This window comes from Aegilops tauschii, chromosome 2 (assembly GCF_002575655.3).
Source record: "Aegilops tauschii subsp. strangulata cultivar AL8/78 chromosome 2, Aet v6.0, whole genome shotgun sequence".
NCBI lineage: Eukaryota > Viridiplantae > Streptophyta > Magnoliopsida > Poales > Poaceae > Aegilops > Aegilops tauschii.
Genome location: NC_053036.3, coordinates 555,984,065 through 556,007,521, shown reverse-complemented (window position 1 = coordinate 556,007,521; position 23,457 = coordinate 555,984,065). Strand labels below are relative to the sequence as shown.

The 23,457-nt window shown below is 47.2% G+C and overlaps 1 protein-coding gene across 1 annotated transcript; it reads right to left on the bottom strand.

The window, feature by feature from the left end:
- Positions 1–379: 379 nt before the first annotated feature.
- LOC109782746 (binding partner of ACD11 1) lies at positions 380–4,361 on the bottom strand. Its single transcript, XM_020341364.4, has 5 exons — positions 4,164–4,361; positions 2,536–2,648; positions 2,383–2,458; positions 1,311–1,394; positions 380–1,222 (listed from the first exon to the last, which is right to left on the bottom strand). Exons 1-5 carry the CDS (start codon positions 4,167–4,169, stop codon positions 554–556), a joined length of 948 nt encoding a protein of 315 aa, XP_020196953.1. The 5' UTR covers positions 4,170–4,361; the 3' UTR covers positions 380–553.
- Positions 4,362–23,457: the final 19,096 nt, after the last annotated feature.

Genomic DNA, 23,457 nt, shown 5'->3' with positions numbered 1-23,457 from the left:
TGATGTTGCCACGCGGTGCACTTCCATTCGGCCGCTCTTCACAGCACAGCACAACACAAAGCATGACAGAAGTGTTTTCAGCAATGAATGAAGCACCCTACCAAGGGAACTCTTGCTTGCACGCCCTCACTTCTGGCTAGTTTTCTTTTTTCGAGAAATTTCTGGCTAGTTAATTAGGCAATACAAGTCTTCCTATCAGTGGTGAAATTATCCATTCAGTCCAATTGGGCCACAAAAATAACTGGGCTTATGACACATTCACTGATCTATCAGTTTTGTCCTCTCAGAAGAAGAAGAAAACCATTCTCAAAAAAAAGAAACATCAAAAAAAGAGAAGAAAACCCCTCAAAAAAAAGAAAAAAAATCAGAGAAGTCCAAGTGCATGATAATATTGTTTGATTAATTAAAATGGCTGCTACAAATTCCAAACTCTTTCGGTCCCAATAAATTTCAACCTTCAAACAGGTGAATCACAATACAGCAACCACAACGCTACAGCCTGAATTAAACAACCCATCTCATGTCTATTTACATTCATGCATCAGCCAGATCATCATAGTATCAATCCCTGCGCAGGTTCCGGTTTCTTAGGAGCAGCGGGCGGTGGTGGAGACGCATCGCTGGAATCCTCTATTGTAATGGGGAAAACTGCAGCGGTAGATATGGGGATATCTTCAGGGTTTTCAGAGACATGTATCTTTGTGATTTCACCATCCAAATCCCTGGGCTTTTCATGAGCGTCCGACATGTCAGCTTGTGCATACCCGGCCGCTACGGTCTTGCCCTCCTGCTCAGCGGCTATTTTCTCCTTCGCCTTTGCCCCGACGTCGTTTGCGGTATTCGCAACCTTACTGAAGGCACCAGTTACCCATGCAGCTCCAGTAAGGACATACCTGTTTTTCATGATGGCAGATCCAGCAGTGGAGACGCCCTGTTCAGCAGCTGCAAGTGCTGACCTTGTCTTCTCGGAGACTAGATATTTCTGATCCATTTCCTTTACTTTATCGTTTACGACTGAAGTACCGACGCTGATCTTCTCACTCAGACCGATTCTCTTGTCAAAGGAAGATACTCGAGCAGTCGCAGTTGATGTGAGCTGATGCTTCTCATCCAAAGCTTTTGCTTTGTCGAGTGCATCCCTACCAAGAATGAACCCCTTGGCCAGCATGGTCCCAACGATGTCCTCTGCCTTCTCCAGAGCAGAGGACTTGGCATCTTTGGGCTGTGGATGCAAAGCAATGTAAGGAATTCCATTACCACCAGACAAAGACCATACTACGGACATGGATATTACACATCTCTAACCATACCTCTAGAGCAGCTAAAATATCAGCTGGTAGCTCATAATCAGTGGCTGGTGTTACGATGACAGCCATATCGACTATCGTGGCACCCTGCAACAGCAATCAAACCAGGCGCATCAGATATTCATCATAGGAGTAGTTCCAGCAAGTATAAAGCAATTAAGAAGCAGAAATAGACACAATTCAGTGACACACTATGTATTTGCAAACAGAAATCTATCTATCCAAAAGATATTGAGTTAGTGTTGAAATTTCCGTTGGGCAATGATTAGGTAAACTTAAACATTCAAATAAGCAAGCATGTACACATTATTTACTTGAAAGGGTCGATGGAACCAAGGAAGATCTTCTTACATCATACTGTTTAAGCTGAGATCATGGTCACAACTTACATAACATTGTTTCATATGAAAATAACTATGTTTAGTACTCCCAATTGAACTGTAAAAACGTCTTATATTTTGGTACAAAGGCAGTAACAAATACACAATCCATTCAGAAATATAGGGTAAGTTTTGTCTTGCTGTAGACCAGGTAAACAATATAAGTAGTTAAGTACTCCCTCCGTAAACTAATATAAGAGCGTTTAGAATACTAAAGTAGTGATCTAAACGCTCTTATATTAGTTTACAGAGGGAGTACTATATTAAGCACTCAAGTCCTGGAAACAGCCTCTTATAGAAATGTAGGGAAAGACTGCATACAATAGACCCAAAGTGGTTGGACCCTGCGCAAGCGGGAGCTACATGCACCGGGCTGCCCTTTATACTATATTAAGCACATGCCGTAGAGCAGGTAGGCAACCTCACTCGTTATCTCTAAAGTACTATATTCAACACATGCACACGGGGAATACAACGTAAGTTGGGCATTTATTAGGGCATAGAAGGACCAACACACTTATGTTGCATTGGAATATGAATTATGCCTTCTATATATATTGCAATGAATGGAGAATATTGGTGTATGCCATCAATGATGCGTAATTGCATGACAACACATTTCACAAGCTCAAGCAACCATATATCCTTGGGGGGAAAGGAAGTTTTTTTCATGAGATAGAAGGCAAAAATGGTACCGTCAGAAGCATGGCTGTCTCAGCTCCTTGCTTATCTTTAAAAGTAATGTAGGCAACTTGAGACAGCTCGTCACCACTGCAAAGCATTTAAAAGGTTGATGAGATTCATAGTACGCAGTGGACCACAAGCATAATGAAGATCGTATTACTAACCTTTGCATTTCAACATGCACAAGGTCGCCAGAAAAGGAAAAGAATTCCTTTACATCTCTTAGTGCTGCTTTCAGTGACAAATTGCTCACCATAACTGTGCTAAGCGTGCTTGTCTTCATCAAAGAATAAAAGTATAAAAAGTAACAATTAATACTTCATCTCATATATAGTATAATGTTGTTCTAGGCTATATGAGAAGCAGCTCTGCAACACACACTTGTACAGTATCTGAAAAACTAATAAGTAATGCAGACTTCTATGCACTGTCACATAAACAACACAGATGGCCTAAATTGATAACTTGTGCCTTATGTTGTTTCTAGTAAGGCATTACACAATATCTAATGGGATTTCCTAATCAACATTACACAACCTCGGTTAAAAAAGAAAGAACTTACCACCTCCACAGCTCTGACCTATGGCAGAAAACGATGAAATCTCTTAGGATTATTTAAATCTGTACCCCAAACTAATCATTCTGGACAACATTGACCACAACAGTTCATATAAAATGGCTGGTAACATATGCAGCCACTTTATGCATCAAGCTTAATATTTCAACCTCAGATGTTCATAAAGTCATTTATTCGTGCTAAAAAAATCATCTCCTTCGAAGGTTTGCATGTTTAAACTTTGCCATCATGCTAGCTTTTATGCACAATAACTATTCAATTTGTATGCAGATCAGTATGTGTCGTTCATAATGAACATGTATATAGTACTCACAGTCACCACCAAGACCTTTTTGCCATGACAGGCATTGCATGACCCCAACTACATTTTACTAGTAAGTGCAGCTAGCATATCAAATAAAATAAAATAACTAAACTGTAAACTGACGCAATCGTCGCTCTTTTGCTATTGCTGACACCATTATAACCATTTTATGAAATATAGAGGAGAAAGAAGGCTCAATATTCACCATGTACTGATTGTTACATAACATTCTTGGTGCTCACAATGCAATGAAAAAAAACTAATAAGATCCTTTTGCACCTAATACTTTAGCACAAGCAAGTAGGCATAAGCAGATAACAGGAACAGGATATTAACCAAGTATACAGGCTGGTTAAACCAGTCACTGCACACATGAATATCAAGAAAAGTTTGCCAAAAAGAAAGGGTCAACGAAGGCTGTTCATGGCTCACAAGTCACAACACCTAGCCCCAGTAACAGTAACTAGATGAATCGATTGAAATGTCACTAGTTCATTTCAGAACATACCAGGTGATTTGAGTACCCTGACAGCATTCTACATGGCTGGAAAGCAGATTCAGCTCCCCCGGCCATCGCACAGAATGCCGACCGAAACGGGACGAGATTTCACTAGAATCAATTGGTAATAAACGACTGCCGGCTGCCTCCGGTACACTATTACACATCACATTCCAACCGGATACCAGTTTCTGGAGCGAAAAGTATCTAGTTTCCCCAATCTTTGGCAGGACAAATTGACTAAAGAAAATCTACCCGGCACAGCGTATGCCCAAATCTAGAACCCCCCCAAAACCAAACCCCCTGTTTCTAAAGCCTAGCACGCAATCCAGATCAAGAGAGCCAAGAAGCACTCGGGCCGGAAATGGCGCCGCCGACGGCCGGTAGAGAGAGGGGGGAACTGGGAGCTCACCGCCATGGCCGCGATGCGACGCCGAGATCTCCGAAACCTAACCGCTGACTTGAATCGGGAAACGGGAAGAAAAATATTCGAGAAATGGATCCGCCGTGTCCAGCGGGCGGGATTTATAGGTGGGGTGAGAAGGCGGAGACGCGGAGTGGAGTGGAGCAGGCGGCGGTTCCTGCCGTCCAACTCCAGCGGTAGACGTGGAGGCGGTGACGTGGCGACTTGTGGGGGCGCGCAGGCTGCTGGGACCCCACCACGCTTCGGCCCTTTTACTTTGGGCCCTGCCTGCTGGGTCCAGTCCAGGGGCTCAGCCGGCCTCGCCGACGAGAAAGCACAAATATTCCTCATCAAAAAGGAAAAAAAAACGACAAAGCACAGCACAGTAGGGAGGGGAAGCGAAGCAAGGAACCCAATAAAGCGAAGTTCGTAAAGGAAATACTGAGTTCAATAAAGGAATAGTTGCCACAGCCCTAAAATAATTGCCCCTGCAAATAGTTGCATCTGCATCCATGCATCATGTTTAAATTTTTGTTAAATTTAAAATGGGGATTGATTAAATCCTAGCACCCCTCTGAATTACCAGGATCAACTAAAATATTTTCAATGAACCCAAAATGCCTTTAGAAAAGTTCATCATTTTTCAATTGGTTTAAAATCTCTGCAAAAAATGGTTCACATTTTTCTAGGCCATCCTCGATTCTTGAATTAAATCATATTGTATTTGAATTAGGGCATTTAAATGCTATAAATAATTTAAATGCTCCAATAATTCTGCAAACAGTTGAGGGCTGTTGGATATATTTCAAAAGTGCCCACAAATATTTTCATGAGTTTTAAAAATGGTTTAGTATTTTTGCTAAATCAAAATCAGAAAAATAAATTACAAAACAGAAATAGAAGAGAGAGAGAGAGAGAGAGAGAGAGAAAGAGAGAGAGAGAAAGAGAGAGAGAGAGAATACCTGGCAACTTACTGTGTGGCCTAGCACTGTAGCTAGCGGGCCCAGCCCACCAACTCCGATCAATGTGGGAGGAAAATATTGAGGATTTAGTTTGCGGAAAATTCCCGAACTCTATGTTCTTAATGAACCGAAATTTTCACTTCCGTCATTGTAGACCAATTATATTCTTAAGATGGCTAGCTTTCGGCTTCACCCAGTCTGAGGTACTAACCCGGATGACCTGGAAGTAACAATCACAGAGGTGCTCCCTTTACCCCCTAGCCGAACTATCAAGAACGTAGGGGGTAAGCACAGGAGCCACACAACCCAGCTTGGCCAAGATCTTAAGTCAAATTTGATGCATATTTATGGCTTTATAATGATGATTACGGAAGGCATCGCTTGTATACTGAATACAAACGCTGATGATATATGTTTATTTTGACTCCGTTGCGACCGTTTATCATTTGAAAGTGACCCATCGTCAACTTCTACCCCTTTGTAGATGCTACGCAGGGTGTTTCCGCAGTAACAACACAACCCTTAGTCGATGTCTCGGTGCCCGGAGGCAGTTGCATTAGCGGAAACGACGCAATCAGATATGCAGGCTTTATAACTTTCACTTAGTCATAGGAGCTTAAAGTTGGGAGGCCAATTACTAGCCCCCAGTAAGTGTTCGGTGTCGGATTCAGGGTTCCGCAGCCCCAAGATAAATTTGAACTCTGGGGTGCGTGCGAAGAACTAACCTCCCCGGTCTGCCAACTCGATGATCTCACAGTCTAGCTCGGTGAACTGGAAGGAAATGGGACAAGGCAGTTTACCCAGGTTCGGGCCACCTTGCGGTGTAAAACCCTACTCCTGCTTCGTGGTGGATTAGCCTCGAGGAGGGCTGAGGATGAACCAGTACAGTGGAAGAACAACCTCAGGGGGTGTGTTCTTGTGCTTGGGTGAGCGGGTGAGGGTGAGGATCGACTGGATCCGGATCCCCTTCTATGGTGGTGGCTAGGCTGTATTTATAGTGGCCTTGGTCCTCTTCCCAAAATGAAGGCGGGAAGGGATCCCACAACGGCCAAATTCGAAGGGAGACAACTAGTACATCTTATCCTGACGAAAGGTGGTCTTCGCCTGCAAAGCTTCTGGTCGTGATGCCGTGGTGGGCTTAGCGATGACCTCCGTCCTGCAGTCCTGGCGGTCCTGGTGTTGTTGCATGGAAATGGAAACCTTTGGTTGATGCCTTAGGAATCCGCGCATGCGCTTACCTCTTTAGCACCAAAGAGGAAACCTGATGTACTGCACCCGCTGGCGCCCGCCTGGCCTTGGTCGTCATGGCTTGCGTCACCCGAACCTCACAAGGTGAGGGCCTGCATAGAAATCTCCGCTCCTTAGGAGCCAGCCTAAGGAGGCAGCTCCTTCCGGAGGTCTTGGCGTCATCCGCCTCGCGAGGCTTGGCCCCTCGTGAGGGTCTTGTGTTGTTAGTGCTGAAGATGGGCCGTACGAGGCCGTCGATGAAGCCACGCAGTGGGACGCAGGCAGGCAAGTCTGGTTACCCCGGTTCCTAGAACGCCGACAGTAGCCCTCGGGCCCAAGGCACGCTCGGACTTGGCTTCGAGGCGAAGCCAAAGGGCAAGGGCGGAGCGCCACGGGCCCCAACCGCCCGCGGGCCCGCTCGACGCGTGGCGCTTGACGGGACGCGGGCGCCTCCACTTCCCCACGCAGGCTCGATAACTGCCAGACTTGACGGCTGCCTGTTGCAAGCGCGGCTTTGCCATCATTACCCGTTGTGCTCGCCCTTGGCTCCCCCTCTTTCCTATGAATTTGCGGCTCTTCTACCAGATTCGGCGCCGACGCCAATCCTCCCTTGATGCCATGGCCCCGAGGTCAAAGAAGAAGGGAAAGGCCCGCTCGCTCGTCAAATCCTGGTCGGGCTTGGAGCTCGCTCTTGATCGGTCGACGATGATCAATCGGGAGGGATTGGACAAGGTCCGGCCGGCCCTCGCCGCCGATTCCAACGAGTGGAAGGCGACGATGGTCTGGCCTGCCTCCTAGTCCACGATCGACATGGAGGCTACCAAGATCCCCATCCACCTTCATGCTCTCCTGGCTGGCTTTTTCCCCCCTTTCTCTGATTTCTTCAATGCCATAGTTTCGCATTACCAGATCCAAGCGCAGAATCTGGACCCTCAGTCCATCATCCTCCTTTACGCCTTCGTCTTCCTGTGCAAGGCTATGGTGGGCATTGCCCCGTCTGTCGCCTTGTTTCGCCATTTCTTCTCGCTCCACCTGGTCGACGACCGCCAACGCTCGGGATGCGTGGCGTTCTGGGCCGTGGCGGCGACAGCCGGTTCGGGCATCGACTTCACGCTTTGCCTGAATGTGAAGGGGTTCCGGAAGCAGTGGGCGTACGTGGACGCCACCACGCTCAGCCCCCTGCTCCTGCTCCCGCGAGCGCCGGCGGAACCCAGCTCCAGCTGGGGGCACATGAAGCTCGTCGACCGTCGACTCGCCCACGTCTGGTCCAGGCTGGCCAAGTTGAAGAAGGTCGGAGTGACGACACCGATGGTGGTGAGGGAGTTCGTCCGGCGGCGCATCGCCCCCTCCAGCACCATTCTCTCCCAATGTGGGCCTTCACTGGCCCCAAGGACCCCATGAGGCTCCAGGTGCTTTGGCTCCCTCCCAAGACGCTGCACGCGATGCTCGAGCTCCTAACGGGCGACCCAGCGCCTGCCGCGCTCTCGGAGGAGGGCTGCCACTTGTACCACTGCTCAAAAAAGGAGGACTTTGTGAAGCAGATGCCCCTCTTTGACGAGTGGGGGCTACGCCCGGAGGGCCTTGAAGGGTCTCGTGAGAATCCCATCTTGCTCGCTCCTATGCTTGTCGACCCTGTGGCACGCACCCCAGATGTGGGTGCAGGAGGGCGAACGCCACCGGGTACTCCTGGGGCGACCGCTGGGGAGCGGACGTCGCCAGGTGCTCCCGAGGTAGCCGCTCCTGAAGTTCCGGTGAGCGCTCCTGAGGTGGTCGCTGGCGGGCCGGTGCTCCTGAGGTGGCTGCCGCTGGAGCTCCGGCAAGTGCTCCTGAGATGGCGGTGCTCCGGCTCTCGGCCCGCCTCTTCTTAATCTTGGAGCGCTCCGTAAGAGGAAAGGGCTCTGGAGCTGTAGTGGTGACGCCTACCGGCCCCTGAAGCAGAGAAAATACATAGCCATAGATGAGTAAGTGCCTTATCTCTGTGGTTCTCCGCGTGTCGCGTCCTTTCCTGACCCTGGCTCCTCGGGATCCCTTCGGCTGTGGCGGCGAAACCTCCTGGGGAGCGACCTCCGGAGGCCCTTGGTCCGCTCTCGATTCTAGGCCCCTCATGAGAGTCATCCGCGCGAGGCAAGGGACCAACCCGCGAGGCGGGGGCGCCGCTGAAGGGCCATGAACCTGCGATCCCAGGACCCTTCCTTCGCGACTACCCATGGGGTGCAGGGGACGTGCCGAGGGCTCCTCCACTGGTCATCGCCGGTGGCTGGGCGACCCCTGCATCGACTTCATCTCCGAGGGGCGAGGCCGCGCCGCCTAGCGCCTTCGACGACGCCTGGGGAGCAACCGGGGAAGCGCCGGCCACCAGCCCCTTGCCGGAGACCAGCGAGCCACTCCGCGCCTCTCCGGCAGCCCCCGGTGTGGAGGAAGGGCTTGGCCGCGCGCTCGAGCTTGCGCGCGGGCGTAGCGCTGTTCGCCACGACCTTTTCCGGGAAGCAATGGGCACGCTGAGTCGACTTGGAGGAGAGCTTGTCGATGTCGACGCCCGCCTCGAGGCAGAGGGCCTCCGCTTGGCGCGCGAGTGGCACCAGCTGAAGGTCGCCATCAACCTTGGGCATCTGCAACATGAGTGTGCCTGCGCAGACGCCGCGGTGTCCCTCGCCACTTATCGCGAGGCTTGCGCCCGCGCTTTGGAAGAAGCCAGGGCCGCAGACTTCCGTCGTGAGGCAGCCGAGGAGCGGGAGAGAGAGCTTCGGGCTTCAAACACCGCCCTTGAGCGGCAGGTCCAGGCACGCAGGGCCGCCCTAGCGGCACCGCTGAGAGAGGCCCCGTCCGATGAGAAAGAGGTCCAGACACGCGAGGAGGCGCTGGCGCTTGAGGTCTTGGAGCACAGCCTGGAGCTCGAGCAACTGGAGGTGAGGTAGCGTCAAGCAGCTGCGGCTGAGGACGCCGTTGCCACTCGCGAGGCCAGGATCCAGCAGGAGGTCAACCAAAGGGTGGCACAGATTCGTGCGGCTCTTGCTGATGAGCACTGCCGGGAGTTGGGGATCCAGGAGACCCGCTTCAAACTACAGCAGGCAGAGCTTGAGGGCAGGACCACCGCCCTCAGGACGAAGCTGGCCACAGCAGAGCAGCGGGAGAGGACCGCCAAGGAGGCTCAGGCCTCCTCCCAAGCCGACTTGGCCTCCGCTCGAGCTGACCTGTCCTCACTTCAGTAGCAGGTTGAGGCTATCTTGTCCCTCGCGGAGAAGACCACAAACGAAGCATGCCACCATCGGACGATGCAGCGCGAGCGTTCTTCGATGCTCAAGGATCTCAGGGTCAGGGCCAACCGGGCCATAGACACCATTTGCGAAGAGAGCGACTCCCACCCGCACGAGGATGATGACGCCAGCCACCTCCGCTTCTTCACTCAGATCGTGACCCATCTGGAGGACCGGGCCACGAGAGCTCGCCAGCTCGTTGAAGAGAGAAGTCGGGGCCTTCTTGGGCGTGCGTTCTCACGCGTCTTCAGCCACCTTCTCAGCCTTGACCCCACTTTGACTGACGCTGTGATAGCCCCCATGCCCAGGGTCATCCAGGACAGTCTGGCGGGCTGGGTGGATGCTACCTCTTGAGCACTGCGTTGGTTTTCCCTTGAAGAGGAAAGGGTGATGCAGTAAAGTAGCGTAAGTATTTCCCTCAGTTTTTGAGAACCAAGGTATCAATCCAGTAGGAGACCACGCGCGAGTCCCACACACCTACACAAAAAATAAGGACCTCGCAACCAACGCGATAAAGGGGTTGTCAATACCTTCACGGTCACTTACGAGAGTGAGATATGATAGATATGATAAGATAATATTTTTGGTATTTTTATGATAAAGACTAAAAGTAAAGAAAGGAAAATAAACGGCGCCAGAAATAGCTTGTTGTCGGGAGATTAATATGATGGAAGATAGACCCGGGGGGCCATAGGTTTCACTAGTGGCTTCTCTCAAGATAGCATAAGTATTACGGTGGGTGAACAAATTACTGTCGAGCAATTGATAGAATTAAGCATAGTTATGAGAATATCTAGGTATGATCATGTATATAGTCATCACGTCCGTGACAAGTAGACCGAAACGATTCTGCATCTACTACTATTACTTCACGCATCGACCGCTATCCAGCATGCATCTAGAGTATTAAGTTCATAAGAACAGAGTAATGCTTTAAGTAAGATGACATGATGTAGAGGGATAAACTCATGCAATATGATATAAACCCCATCTTTTTATCCTCGATGGCAAAAATACAGTACGTGTCGTTTCCCTTTCTGTCACTGGGATCGAGCACCGCAAGATTGAACCCAAAGCTAAGCACTTCTCCAATTGCAAGAAAGATCAATCTAGTAGGCCAAACCAAACTGATAATTCGAAGAAACTTGCAAAGATAACCAATCATACATAAAAGAATTCAGAGGAGATTCAAATATTGTTCATAGATAATCTTGATCATAAACCCACAATTCATCGGATCTCGACAAACACACCGCAAAAGAAGATTACATCAAATAGATCTCCAAGAGAATCGAGGAGAACTTTGTATTGAGATCCAAAGAGAGAGAAGAAGCCATCTAGCTAATAACTATGGACCCGAAGGTCTGAGGTAAACTACTCACACATCATCAGAGAGGCTATGGTGTTGATGTAGAAGCCCTCCGTGATCAATGCCCCCTCCGGCGGAGCGCCGAAAAAGGCCCCAAGATGGGATCTCACGGGTACAGAAGGTTGCGGCGGTGGAAATAGGGTTTTGGCTCCGTATATAGTGTTTCCAGGGTATATGGGTATATATAGGAGGAAGAAGTACGTCGGTGGAGCAACGTGGGCCCCACGAGGGTGGAGGGCGCGCCTGGGGGAGGTGGGCGCGCCCCCCTGGCTCATGCTCTCCTTGTTGATTGCTTTACGTAGACTCCAAGTCCTTTGGATCACGTTTGTTCCGAAAATCATGTTCCCGAAGGTTTCATTCCGTTTGGACTCCGTTTGATATTCCTTTTCTGCGAAACACTGAAATAGGCAAAAAAACAACAATTTGGGCTGGGCCTCCGATTAATAGGTTAGTCCCAAAAATAATATAAAAGTGTATAATAAAGCCCATTAAACATTCAAAACAGAATATAATATAGCATGGAACAATAAAAAATTATAGATACGTTGGAGACGTATCAAGCATCCCCAAGCTTAATTCCTGCTCGTCCTCGAGTAGGTAAATGATAAAAATAGAATTTTTGATGTGGAATGCTACTTAGCATAATTTTCAGTGTAATTCTCTTAATTGTGGTATCAATATTCAGATCTGAAAGATTCAAGACAAAAGTTTAATATTGACATAAAAATAATAATACTTCAAGCATACTAACTAAGCAATTATGTCTTCTCAAAATAACATGGCCAAAGAAAGTTATCCCTACAAAATCATATAGTCTGGCTATGCTCTATCTTCCCCACACAAAATATTTAAATCATGCACAACCCCAATGACAAGTCAAGCAATTGTTTCATACTTTTGGTGTTCTCAAACTTTTCAATCTTCACGCAATACATGAGCGTGAGCCATGGACATAGCACTATATGTGGAACAGAATGGTGGTTGTGGAGAAGACAAAAAGGAGAAGATAGTCTCACATCAACTAGGCGTATCAACGGGCTATGGATATGCCCATCAATAGATATCAATGTGAGTGAGTAGGGATTGCCATGCAACGGATGCACTAGAGCTATAAGTGTATGCAAGCTCAACAAAAGAAACTAAGTGGGTGTGCATCCAACTTGCTCGCTCACGAAGACCTAGGGCAATTTGAGGAAGCCCATCATTGGAATATACAAGCCAAGTTATATAATGAAAAATTCCCACTAGTATATGAAAGTGATAAAACAAGAGACTCTCTATCATGAAGATCATGGTGCTACTTTGAAGCACAAGTGTGGTAAAAGGATAGTAGCATTGTCCCTTCTCTCTTTTCTCTCTTTTTTTCTCTTTTTTTTCTTTGGGCCTTTTCTCTTTTTTTATGGCCTCTTTTTTTTCGTCCGGAGTCTCATCCCGACTTGTGGGGGAATCATAGTCTCCATCATCCTTTCCTCACTTGGGACAATGCTCTAATAATGATGATCATCACACTTTTATTTACTTTACAACTCAAGAATTACAACTCAAAACTTAGAACATAATATGACTCTATGTGAATGCCTTCGGCGGTGTACCGGGATATGCAATGAATCAAGAGTGACATGTATGAAAGAATCATGAACGGTGGCTTTGCCACAAATACGATGTCAACTACATGATCACGCAAAGCAATATGACAATGATGAAGTGTGTCATAGTAAACGAAACAGTGGTAAGTTGCATGGCAATATATCTCGGAATGGCTATGGAAATGCCATGATAGGTAGGTATGGTGGCTGTTTTGAGGAAGGTATATGGTGGGTGTATGATACCGGCGAAAAGTGTGCGGTATTAGAGAGGCTAGCAATGGTGGAAGGATGAAAGTGCGTATAATCCATGGACTCAACATTAGTCATAAAGAACTCATATCTTGTTGTAAAAATCTACAAGTTATCAAAGCAAAGTATTGCGCGCATGCTCCTAGGGGGATAGATTGGTAGGAAAAGACCATCGCTCGTCCCCGACCGCCACTCATAAGGAAGACAATCAATAAATAAATCATGCTCCGACTTCATCACATAACGGTTCACCATATGTGCATGCTACGGGAATCACAAACTTTAACACAAGTATTTCTCAAATTCATAACCACTCAACTAGCATCACTCTAATATCACCATATTCATATCTCAAAACAATTATCAAGCATCAAACTTCTCATAGTATTCAACACACTTATAAGAAAAAAAATACTAATCTTGGATGCCTATCATATTAGGACCAATTTTTATGATTGAAGAAAATTACCATGCTGTTTTGTAGGACTCTCAAAATAATATAAGTGAAGCATGAGAGAACAATAGTTTCTATAAAACAAATCCACCACCGTGCACAAAATATATAAGTGAAGCACTAGAGCAAAAACTATATAGCTCAAAAGATATAAGTGAAGCACATAGAGTATTCTAATTAATTCTGAATCATGTGTGTCTCTCTCAAAAGGTGTGTACAACAAGGATGATTGCGGCAAACTAAAAAGCAAAGACTCAAAGCATACAAGACGCTCCAAGCAAAACACATATCATGTGGTGAATAAAAATATAGCTCCAAGTAAAGTTACCGATGGACGAAGACGAAAGAGGGGATGCCTTCCGGGGCATCCCCAAGCTTTGGCTTTTTGGTGTCCTTAGATTACCTTGGGGTGCCATGGGCATCTCCAAGCTTAGGCTCTTGCCACTCCTTGTTCCATAATCCATCAAATCTTAACCCAAAACTTAAAAACTTCACAACACAAAACTTCACAGAAAATCTCATGAGCTCCGTTAGCGAAAGAAAACAAAACACCACTTCAAGGTACTGTAATGAACTCATTCTTTATTTATATTGGTGTTAAACCTACTGTATTCCAACTTCTCTATGGTTTATAAAATCTTTTACTAGCCATAGATTCATCCAAATAAGCAAACAACACACGAAAAACAGAATCTGTCAAAAACAGAACAGTCTGTAGTAATCTGTAACTAACGCAAACTTCTGGAACTCAGACAAATCTAACAAAATAGGACGACATAGATAATTTGTTTATTGATCTACTGCAATTGGAATCAGTATTTTATCACGTTCTGGTGATTTTTAACAATTGTTTTCGTGAACAGAAAGTTTCTGGAATTTTCAGCAAGATCAAATAACTATCATCCAAGAAGATCCTATAGGTTTAACTTGGCACAAAAACTAATTAAAACATAAAAACAAATCTAACCAGAGGCTAGATCAAATATTTATTCCTAAACAGAAGCAAAAAGCAAATAAAATAAAATAAAATTGGGTTGCCTCCCAACATGCGCTATCGTTTAACGCCCTTAGCTAGGCATAAAAGCAAGGATAGATCTAAGTATTGCCATCTTTGGTAGGCAATCCATAAGTGGCTTTCATAATAGGTTCATAAGGTAATTTTATTTTCTTTCTAGGAAAGTGTTCCATACCTTTCCTTAATGGAAATTGGAATCTAATATTCCCTTCCTTCATATCAATAATTGCACCAATCGTTCTAAGGAAAGGTCTACCAAGAATAATAGGACATGAAGGATTGCAATCTATGTCAAGAACAATGAAATCTACGGGCACATAGTTCCTATTTGCAACAATAAGAACATCATTAATTCTTCCCATAGGTTTCTTAATAGTGGAATCCGCAAGGTGCAAGTTTAAAGAACAATCATCAAATTCACGGAATCCTAGCAAATCACACAAAGTTTTTGGAATCGTGGAAACACTAGCACCCAAATCACACAAAGCATAGCATTCATTCATGATCTTTAATTTTAATTTTAATAGTAGGTTCCCACTCATCATAGAGTTTTCTAGGGATAGAAACTTCCAACTCAAGTTTTTCTTCATAAGATTGCATCAAAGCATCAACGATATGTTTGGTAAAAGCTTTATTTTGACTATAAGCATGAGGAGAATTTAGCACGGATTGCAACAAGGAAATACAATCTATCAAAGAGAAATTATCATAATTAAATTCCTTGAAATCCAAAATAGTGGGTTCATTGATATCTAAAGTTTTGACCTCTTCAATCTCACTTTTACCAATTTTTGCATCAAGATCTAAAAACTCCGAATTTTTTGGGACGCCTTCTAGGTAAAGGTGACTCATCTCCAGTCCCATCATTATCAAGATTCATATTGCAAAACAAAGATTTAATAGGAGACACATCAATAACTTTTAGATCTTCATCTTTATTTTCATAGAAACTAGAAGAACACGCTTTCACAAAGCAATCTTTCTTAGCACGCATCCTAGCGGTTCTTTCTTTGCACTCATCAATGGAAATTCTCATGGCTTTGAGAGACTAATTGATATCATGCTTAGGTGGAATAGATCTAAGTTTCAAAGAATCAACATCAAGAGAAATTCTATCAATGTTCCTAGCCAATTCATCAACCTTAAGCAATTTTTCTTCAAGCAAAGCATTAAAATTCTTTTGCGAATTCATAAACTCCTTAACACTAGTCTCAAATTCAGAGGGCATCTTATTAAAATGTCCATAAGAATTGTTGTAGGAATTACCATAATTATTAGAGGAATTACTAGGGAACGACCTAGGATTAAAGTTTCCTCTATACGCGTTGTTACCAAAATTATTCCTACCAACAAAATCACATCCATAGATTCATTATTATTATGAATCAAAGTAGACAAAGGCATATCATTAGGATTAGAAGAAAAACTCTTATTAGAAAACAATTTCATAAGTTCATCCATCTTTCCACTCAAAACATTAATTTCTTCTATCGCATGCACTTTTTTATTAGTAGATCTTTCGGTGTGCCATTGAGAATAATTAACCATAATATTATCTAGGAGTTTAGTAGCTTCTCCTAAAGTGATTTCCATGAAAGTGCCTCCCACGGCCGAATCTAAAAGATTTCTAGAAGCAAAATTCAATCCGGCATAATTTTTTTGTATAATCATCCAAAGATTCAAATCATGTGTAGGGCAATTACGTATCATTAATTTCATTCTCTCCCAAGCTTGTGCAACATGTTCATGATCAAGTTGCTTAAAATTCATGATATCGTTTCTAAGAGAGATGATTTTAGCGGGAGGAAAATACTTAGAGATAAAAGCATCTTTGCACTTATTCCATGAATCAATACTATTTTTAGGCAAAGATGAAAACCAAGCTTTAGCACGATCTCTAAGTGAAAAAGGAAATAGCTTCAATTTAACAATATCATTGTCCACATCTTTCTTCTTTTTCATATCACAGAAATCAACGAAGCTATTTAGATGGGTAGCGGCATCTTCACTAGGAAGGCCGGCGAATTGATCTTTCATGACAAGATTCCACAAAGCAACATTAATTTCACAAGATTCAGCATCGGTAAGAGGAGCAATCGGAGTGCTAAGAAAATCATTATTGTTGGTATTGGCAAAGTCACACAATTTAGTATTATCTTGAGCCATCGTGACAAGCAAGCAATCCAACACAGAAGCAAACAAGAAGCAAGCGAAAAAGAGGCGAGCGGAAAAGAGAGGGCGAATAAAACGGCAAGGGTGAAGTGGGGGAGAGGAAAACGAGAGGCAAATGGCAAATAATGTAACGCGAGGGATAAGAGTTTGTGATGGGTACTTGGTATGTCTTGACTTGTGCGTAGACTCCCCAGAACGGCGCCAGAAATCCATCTTGCTACCTCTTGAGCACTGCATTGGTTTTCCCTTGAAGAGGAAAGGGTGATGCAGTAAAGTAGCGTAAGTATTTCCCTCAGTTTTTAGAACCAAGGTATCAATCCAGTAGGAGACCACGCGCGAGTCCCACGCACCTAGACAAACAAATAAGAACCTCATGACCAACGCGATAAAGGGGTTGTCAATCCCTTCACGGTCACTTACTAGAGTGAGATCTAATAGATATGATAAGATAATATTTTTGGTATTTTTATGATAAAGACTAAAAGTAAAGAAAGCAAAATAAACGGCGCCGGAAATAGCTTGTTGTCGGGAGATTAATAAGATGGAAGATAGACCCCGGGGCCATAGGTTTCACTAGTGGCTTCTCTCAAGATAGCATAAGTATTAGAGTGGGTGAACAAATTACTGTCGAGCAATTAATAGAATTGAGCATAGTTATGAGAATATCTAGGTATGATCATGTATATAGGCATCACGTCCGTGACAAGTAGACCGAAACGATTCTGCATCTACTACTATTACTCCACACAGCGACCGCTATCCAGCATGCATCTAGAGTATTAAGTTCATAAGAACAGAGTGATGCTTTAAGTAAGATGACATGATGTAGAGGGATAAACTCATGCAATATGATATAAACCCCATCTTTTTATCCTCGATGGCAAAAATACAGTATGTGTCGTTTCCCTTTCTGTCACTGGGATCGAGCACCGCAAGATTGAACCCAAAGCTAAGCACTTCTCCCATTGCAAGAAAGATCAATCTAGTAGGCCAAACCAAACTGATAATTCGAAGAGACTTGCAAAGATAACAATCATACATAAAATAATTCAGAGGAGATTCAAATATTGTTCATAGATAATCTTGATCATAAACCCACAATTCATCGGATCTCGACAAACACACCGCAAAAGAAGATTACATCGAATAGATCTCCAAGAGAATCGAGGAGAACTTTGTATTGAGATCCAAAGAGAGAGAAGAAGTCATCTAGCTAATAACTATGGACCCGAAGGTCTGAGGTAAACTACTCACACATCATCGGAGAGGCTATGGTGTTGATGTAGAAGCCCTCCGTGATCAACGCCCCCTCCGGCGGAGCGCCGAAAAAGGCCCCAAGATGGGATCTCACGGGTACAGAAGGTTGCAGCGGTGGAAATAGGGTTTTGGCTCTGTATATGGTGTTTCCAGGGTATATGGGTATATATAGGAGGAAGAAGTATGTCGGTGGAGCAACGTGGGCCCCACGAGGGTGGAGGGCGCGCTTGGGGGAGGTGGGTGCGCCCCCCTGCCTCGTGCTCTCCTCGTTGATTGCTTTACGTAGACTCCAAGTCCTCTGGATCATGTTTGTTCCGAAAATCACGTTCCCGAAGGTTTCATTCCGTTTGGACTCCGTTTGATATTCCTTTTCTACGAAACACTGAAATAGGCAAAAAACAGCAATTTGGGCTGGGCCTCCGGTTAATTGGTTAGTCCCAAAAATAATATAAAAGTGTATAATAAAGCCCATTAAACATCCAAAACAGAATATAATATAGCATGGAACAATAAAAAATTATAGATACATTGGAGACGTATCATTAGACGACCTGGTCACGGAGTTTGCCCCTGAAGATGATGCGGTCGTGCTTGCAGCCGAGGGAGGCAGTGCAGATGATTATGATGAGGACGACGCCGGTGGCAGCGCATCCGGCTAGGCCTGCATTTCCCTTCCTGCTCTGATCTGTATGTAAAAAAAACTTCGGATACGACCCTGTGGGACGTGAAAGCATTTTTGAAGGGGGCCCCTTATAATGTATGAAATGATGACATGCTTTTGAGATAGAATTTGGAGCGTGCCGTCGTGAGCCTGAAGGCTCCCGAGCGAAGTAGCTATTGCAACTTATCTTTGGTTCCGTAGGTCCTGAGCGGGTCTTGATGTCGCGGAAGCATCCCTCTCCCGAGGCGGGCCCTCCAGGGGCTCGCGAGGGGTTAAGCCTCCCGAGGAGTCTGCTGGCCCGACCAAGAGGGCCTCGCGAGGAGCCGATTGCCGGATCACGGCAAGGTCTGCGCGTGGTGATCCTGCGGCGGTTGCATTCCTGACCCGGGGGGGGGGGGGCCTTGGCGCCGCCTGGGCTAGCCCGAGCGTGCTTGACGCGCGCATACCACGCCCAGCCCCCACTCACGCGGAGCTCGCGGGAGTGGGGGGGGGGGAGCAGGCGTGAGCCTTACTCTTAAACACAAACTAAGAGGTGATGACCCACAAGTATAGGGGATCTATCGTAGTCCTTTCGATAAGTAAGAGTGTCGAACCCAACGAGGAGCAGAAGGAAATGATAAGCGGTTTTCAGCAAGGTATTCTCTGCAAGCACTAAAATTATCGGTAACAGATAGTTTTGTGATAAGGTAATTTGTAACGAGTAACAAGTAACAAGTGTAAATAAAGTGCAGCAAGGTGGCCCAATCCTTTTTGTAGCAAAAGGACAAGCCTGGACAAACTCTTATATAGAGAAAAGCGCTCCCGAGGACACATGGGAATTATCGTCAAGCTAGTTTTCATCACGTTCATATGATTCGCGTTCGTTACTTTGATAATTTGGTATGTGGGTGGACCAGTGCTTGGGTGTTGTCCTTACTTGGACAAGCATCCCACTTATGATTAACTCCTATTGCAAGCATCCGCAACTACAAAAGAAGTATTAAGGTAAACCTAACCATAGCATGAAACATATGGATCCAAATCAGCCCCTTACGAAGCAACGCATAAACTAGGATTTAAGCTTCTGTCACTCTAGCAACCCATCATCTACTTATTACTTCCAAATGCTTTCCTCTAGGCCCAAACAATGGTGAAGTGTCATGTAGTCGATGTTCAAATAACACCACTAGAGGAGAGACAACATACATCTCATCAAAATATCGAACGAATACCAAATTCACATGACTACTAATAGCAAGACTTCTCCCATGTCCTCAGGAACAAACGTAACTACTCACAAAGCATATTCATGTTCATAATCAGAGGGGTATTAATATGCATATAGGATCTGAACATATGATCTTTCACCAAATAAACCAACTAGCATCAACTACAAGGAGTAATCAACACTACTAGCAACCTACAGGTACCAATCTGAGGCTTTGGGACAAAGATTGGATACACGAGATGAACTAGGGTTTGAGAGGAGATGGTGCTGGTGAAGATGTTGATGGAGATTGGCCCCCTCCGGATGAGAGGAGCATTGGTGATGACGATGGCGATGATTTCCCTCTCCCGGAGGGAAGTTTCCCCGGCAGAACAGCTCTGCCGGAGCCCTAGATTGGTTCCGCCAAGGTTCCGCCTCGTGGCAGCGGAGTTTCGTCCCGAAAGCTTGCTTATGATTTTTTCTCGGACGAAAGACTTTATATAGCAGAAGATGGGCACCGGAGGGCTACCAGGGGGCCCACGAGGCAGGGGGCGCGCCCAGGGGGGTAGGGCGCGCCCCCACCCTCGTGGCCAGGGTATGGGCCCCCTCTGGTATTTTCTTCGCTCAGTATTTTTTATTATTTCCAAAAATAACTTCCGTGGAGTTTCAGGACTTTTGGAGTTGTGCAGAATATGTCTCTAATATTTGCTCCTTTTCCAGCCCAGAATTCCAGCTGCCGGCATTCTCCGTCTTCATGTAAACCTTGTAAAATAAGAGAGAGTAGGCATAAGTATTATGACATAACGTGTAATAACAGCCCATAATGCAATAAATAACGATATAAAACCTTGATGCAAAATGGATGTATTAAGAGGCAAGAAATCGCCACGAGCCAAGAAAAATTCCCCCATTTTTCCTTTGATAAGCACATGACACTCCAAATCTCATTCCAAAAGATGGCAAATTGGGTTACAGAAAGATGGCAAAGGCAAATAGCCGCGTCCGGCACCTAGCTAGTCTTCTCACCAGCGCGGAACTAAGTGCTTCCACTGGGCGTGGGCATAGTCATTGGGGGACAGTGTCGACGGCCAACACGGAGCATGGTGCTTCCACTTGGACGTGGGTGGGAGCCCCGTGAGGCCCGAGGGCGGCGCTCAGGAGACTCCAGGGCGTGTACAACCCCAACTCATTATTACGTGAGAGTGTCACGAGCGAAGATCTTCACGGGCATCCATGGTACCTGATGAGGGCCCCACCCTGCGCCTCCCCTGACCACCGTTGGGGCGTCCGGAAACCAGCACGAGACCAAGGGGCAAGATGGACGCTGGCTCCCCGGCGACCGCAGGTCCTCTACCGGGGGGAAGGGCTCGCCGGCGCCTCCCTTGGTAGGGGACCTACCTTCATGCGGCGTCTTGCTCCATGCGGCGCGGAGGAGGCCCTGGCGCCGGGCTCCCCTGGCGCAGCCCCTAGTGCATCGCGTCCGCCTGCACCGGGGCCATCATCCTGAGGTCCACGGCTGTTGCCGTAGCTTGGTTCACCTGCGGTCCATGGTTAGCGTAATTGTGCCCCTGAGATATTGGCTGTACCCGGTGGCTGTTGTCGTTCAAGACGTCGGTGAAGCTCCAGGATGGCTCGTGAAGAGCCTCAGTCTCGCGTAGCCTTGACGCCCATGCTGGCGTGGGGAACGGGCAGGGGCTTGTTCTTGGCGCGTACAACAAGTCCGTCAGCGGAGGCTCAGGGGTGCCCGAAGCCACCATCCTTGAGTCACCGCCTGGCCGTCCGGTGTCGCTGCTTGCCAGCCTTGGCACCAGGTCCCGATGGTCATAGGATGGCACCTCGGCGCGGCTCCAAGAAGGACCGTCCGGCCTCGCCACGCTCGGAGGTGACGTATCCTGGGTAGGATGAGCGATGTCACGGGCCAGGTTGTTACCACGAGGTCCTTCGGGCCCCTCGTGGATGGGCGCGCGGGTGTAGCGGGGGCCGGAGCGCGCCCCTGGCAGCGCTTGCGCCGTATGCAAGGTGCATAAAGGTGTCGCGCCCCTACGGGCGGCATCGAGCAGCTCGGCGACCCGCTCCAGTATGGCATCGTGGCTGCCCACCGCCAGCCTGCATCGCAGTAGCTCTCGAGCCACGATGAGCGTGGCTCGCATGTTCTCCTGCTCCCGGCGGGTGTGTAGCACCGTCGCCGCGGCATCGCTCAAAGATCGCGTGGTAGCACGGTTGCGGCGCAGCGCGGGAGCGGCCGGCGGTGGCCCGTGCCGCCAACGGTTGACAACACCGGGCGCCGTGCAGGCCGCAAGGAGCGCGGGGTGGAGGTCTTCTTGTGCAGAAGGCACCACCTGGGTAGGCCGAGCGGCCCAACGCTCGGCGCGAGCCTGGGGAGTGTCAGCCATGAGAGCGGCAGAGCAGTGGTGAATCGACCGGCGGGAGAGAGACTCCGATGCACCCCCTACCTAGCGCGCCAAATGTCGGATTCAGGGTTCCGCATACCCAAGATAGATTCAAACTCTGGGGTGCATGCGAAGAACTCAACCTCCCCGGTCTGCCAACTTGACGATCTCACGGTCTAGCTCGATGAACTAGAAGGAAATGGGACAAGGCAGTTTACCCAGGTTCGGCCACCTTGCGGTGTAAAACCCTACTCCTGCTTTGTGGTGGATTAGCCTCGAGGTGGGCTGAGGATGAACTAGTACAGTGGAAGAACAACCTCAGGAGGTGTGTTCTTATGCTTGGGTGAGCTGGTGAGGGTGAGGATCGACTGGATCCGGATCCCCTTCTATGGTGGTGGCTAGGCTGTATTTGTAGTGGCCTTGGTCCTCTTCCTAAAATGAAGGCGGTAAGGGATCCCACAACGGCCAAATTCAAAGGGAGACAACTAGTACATCTTATCCTGACAAAAGGTGGTCTTCGCCTGGAAAGCTTCTGGTCATGACGCCGTGGTGGGCTCGCCGATGACCTCCGTCCTGCAGTCCTGGTGGTCCTGGTCTTGTTGCATGGAAATGGAAACCTTTGGTTGATGCCTCTGGACTCCGCGCCTGCGCTTGCCTCTCTAGCACCAAAGAGGAAACCTGCTGTACTGCGCCCGCTGGCGCCCGCCTGGCCTTGGTTGTCATGGCTTGCGTCACCCGAACCTCACGAGGTGAGGGCCTGCATAGAAATCTCCGCTCCTCAGGAGGCAACTCCTTCTGGAGGTCTTGGTGTCGTCCACCTCGCGAGGCTTGGCCCCTCACGAGGGTCTTGTGTTGTTGGTGCTGAAGATGGGCCGTACCAGGCCGTCGATGAAGCCACGCGGTGGGCCGCAGGCAGGCAAGTCTGGGTACCCCGATTCCTAGAACACCGACATTCGGCATCAGTCGAGGTCAAGCCATTAACACTTCGGCCAATTTTATGAAAGGCCCTCTATCGATCTATAGTGTGACCGAGTCATCAGATCGCCCAGTTTGCGCTCATTGTGACAGCCAGTTTTTGGCTTTCTCCACTAAGGTACTTGACCAGTTAAACAGAAGTACAATCGCAGTGGTTCTCCCTTTGCACACCTAGCCGAATGAAGCGGAACGTAGGAGGCAATCACAGGAGCTGGGCAACCCAACTATTGACCGAAGACACAATTCAAAACTGATGCATATAAAGCAATATCTGAGAACATTTTGCCGAGGACTCCTCCGAGTACCTTGGCTTTTGGTAGGTTCGGCTCTAGTCACAGCCCCGCGTTGATATTGCCGAAGCTTTAAAGGTGTCCGACATTGTACGTATTGCGAGACTTATGCTGGAAGCACACAAATAGGTTAAAAGTGACATAAGCTTGGAAAACAAAAAACTTCAGTAAAAAATTTACGTCCGAACTAAATCAAGTTTTTTGTGCCAACCTGGAATTGGTCTTTTTTTTGTGCTTCTATCATGCTTTAACATGA

Coding starts and splice junctions, on each gene's coding strand:
- LOC109782746 (XM_020341364.4), bottom strand. Junction 1,395..2,382: donor AGACAGCCATGCTTCTGACG/GTACCATTTTTG, acceptor TTGCTGTTGCAG/GGTGCCACGATAGTCGATAT. Junction 1,223..1,310: donor ATATTTTAGCTGCTCTAGAG/GTATGGTTAGAG, acceptor TTGCATCCACAG/CCCAAAGATGCCAAGTCCTC.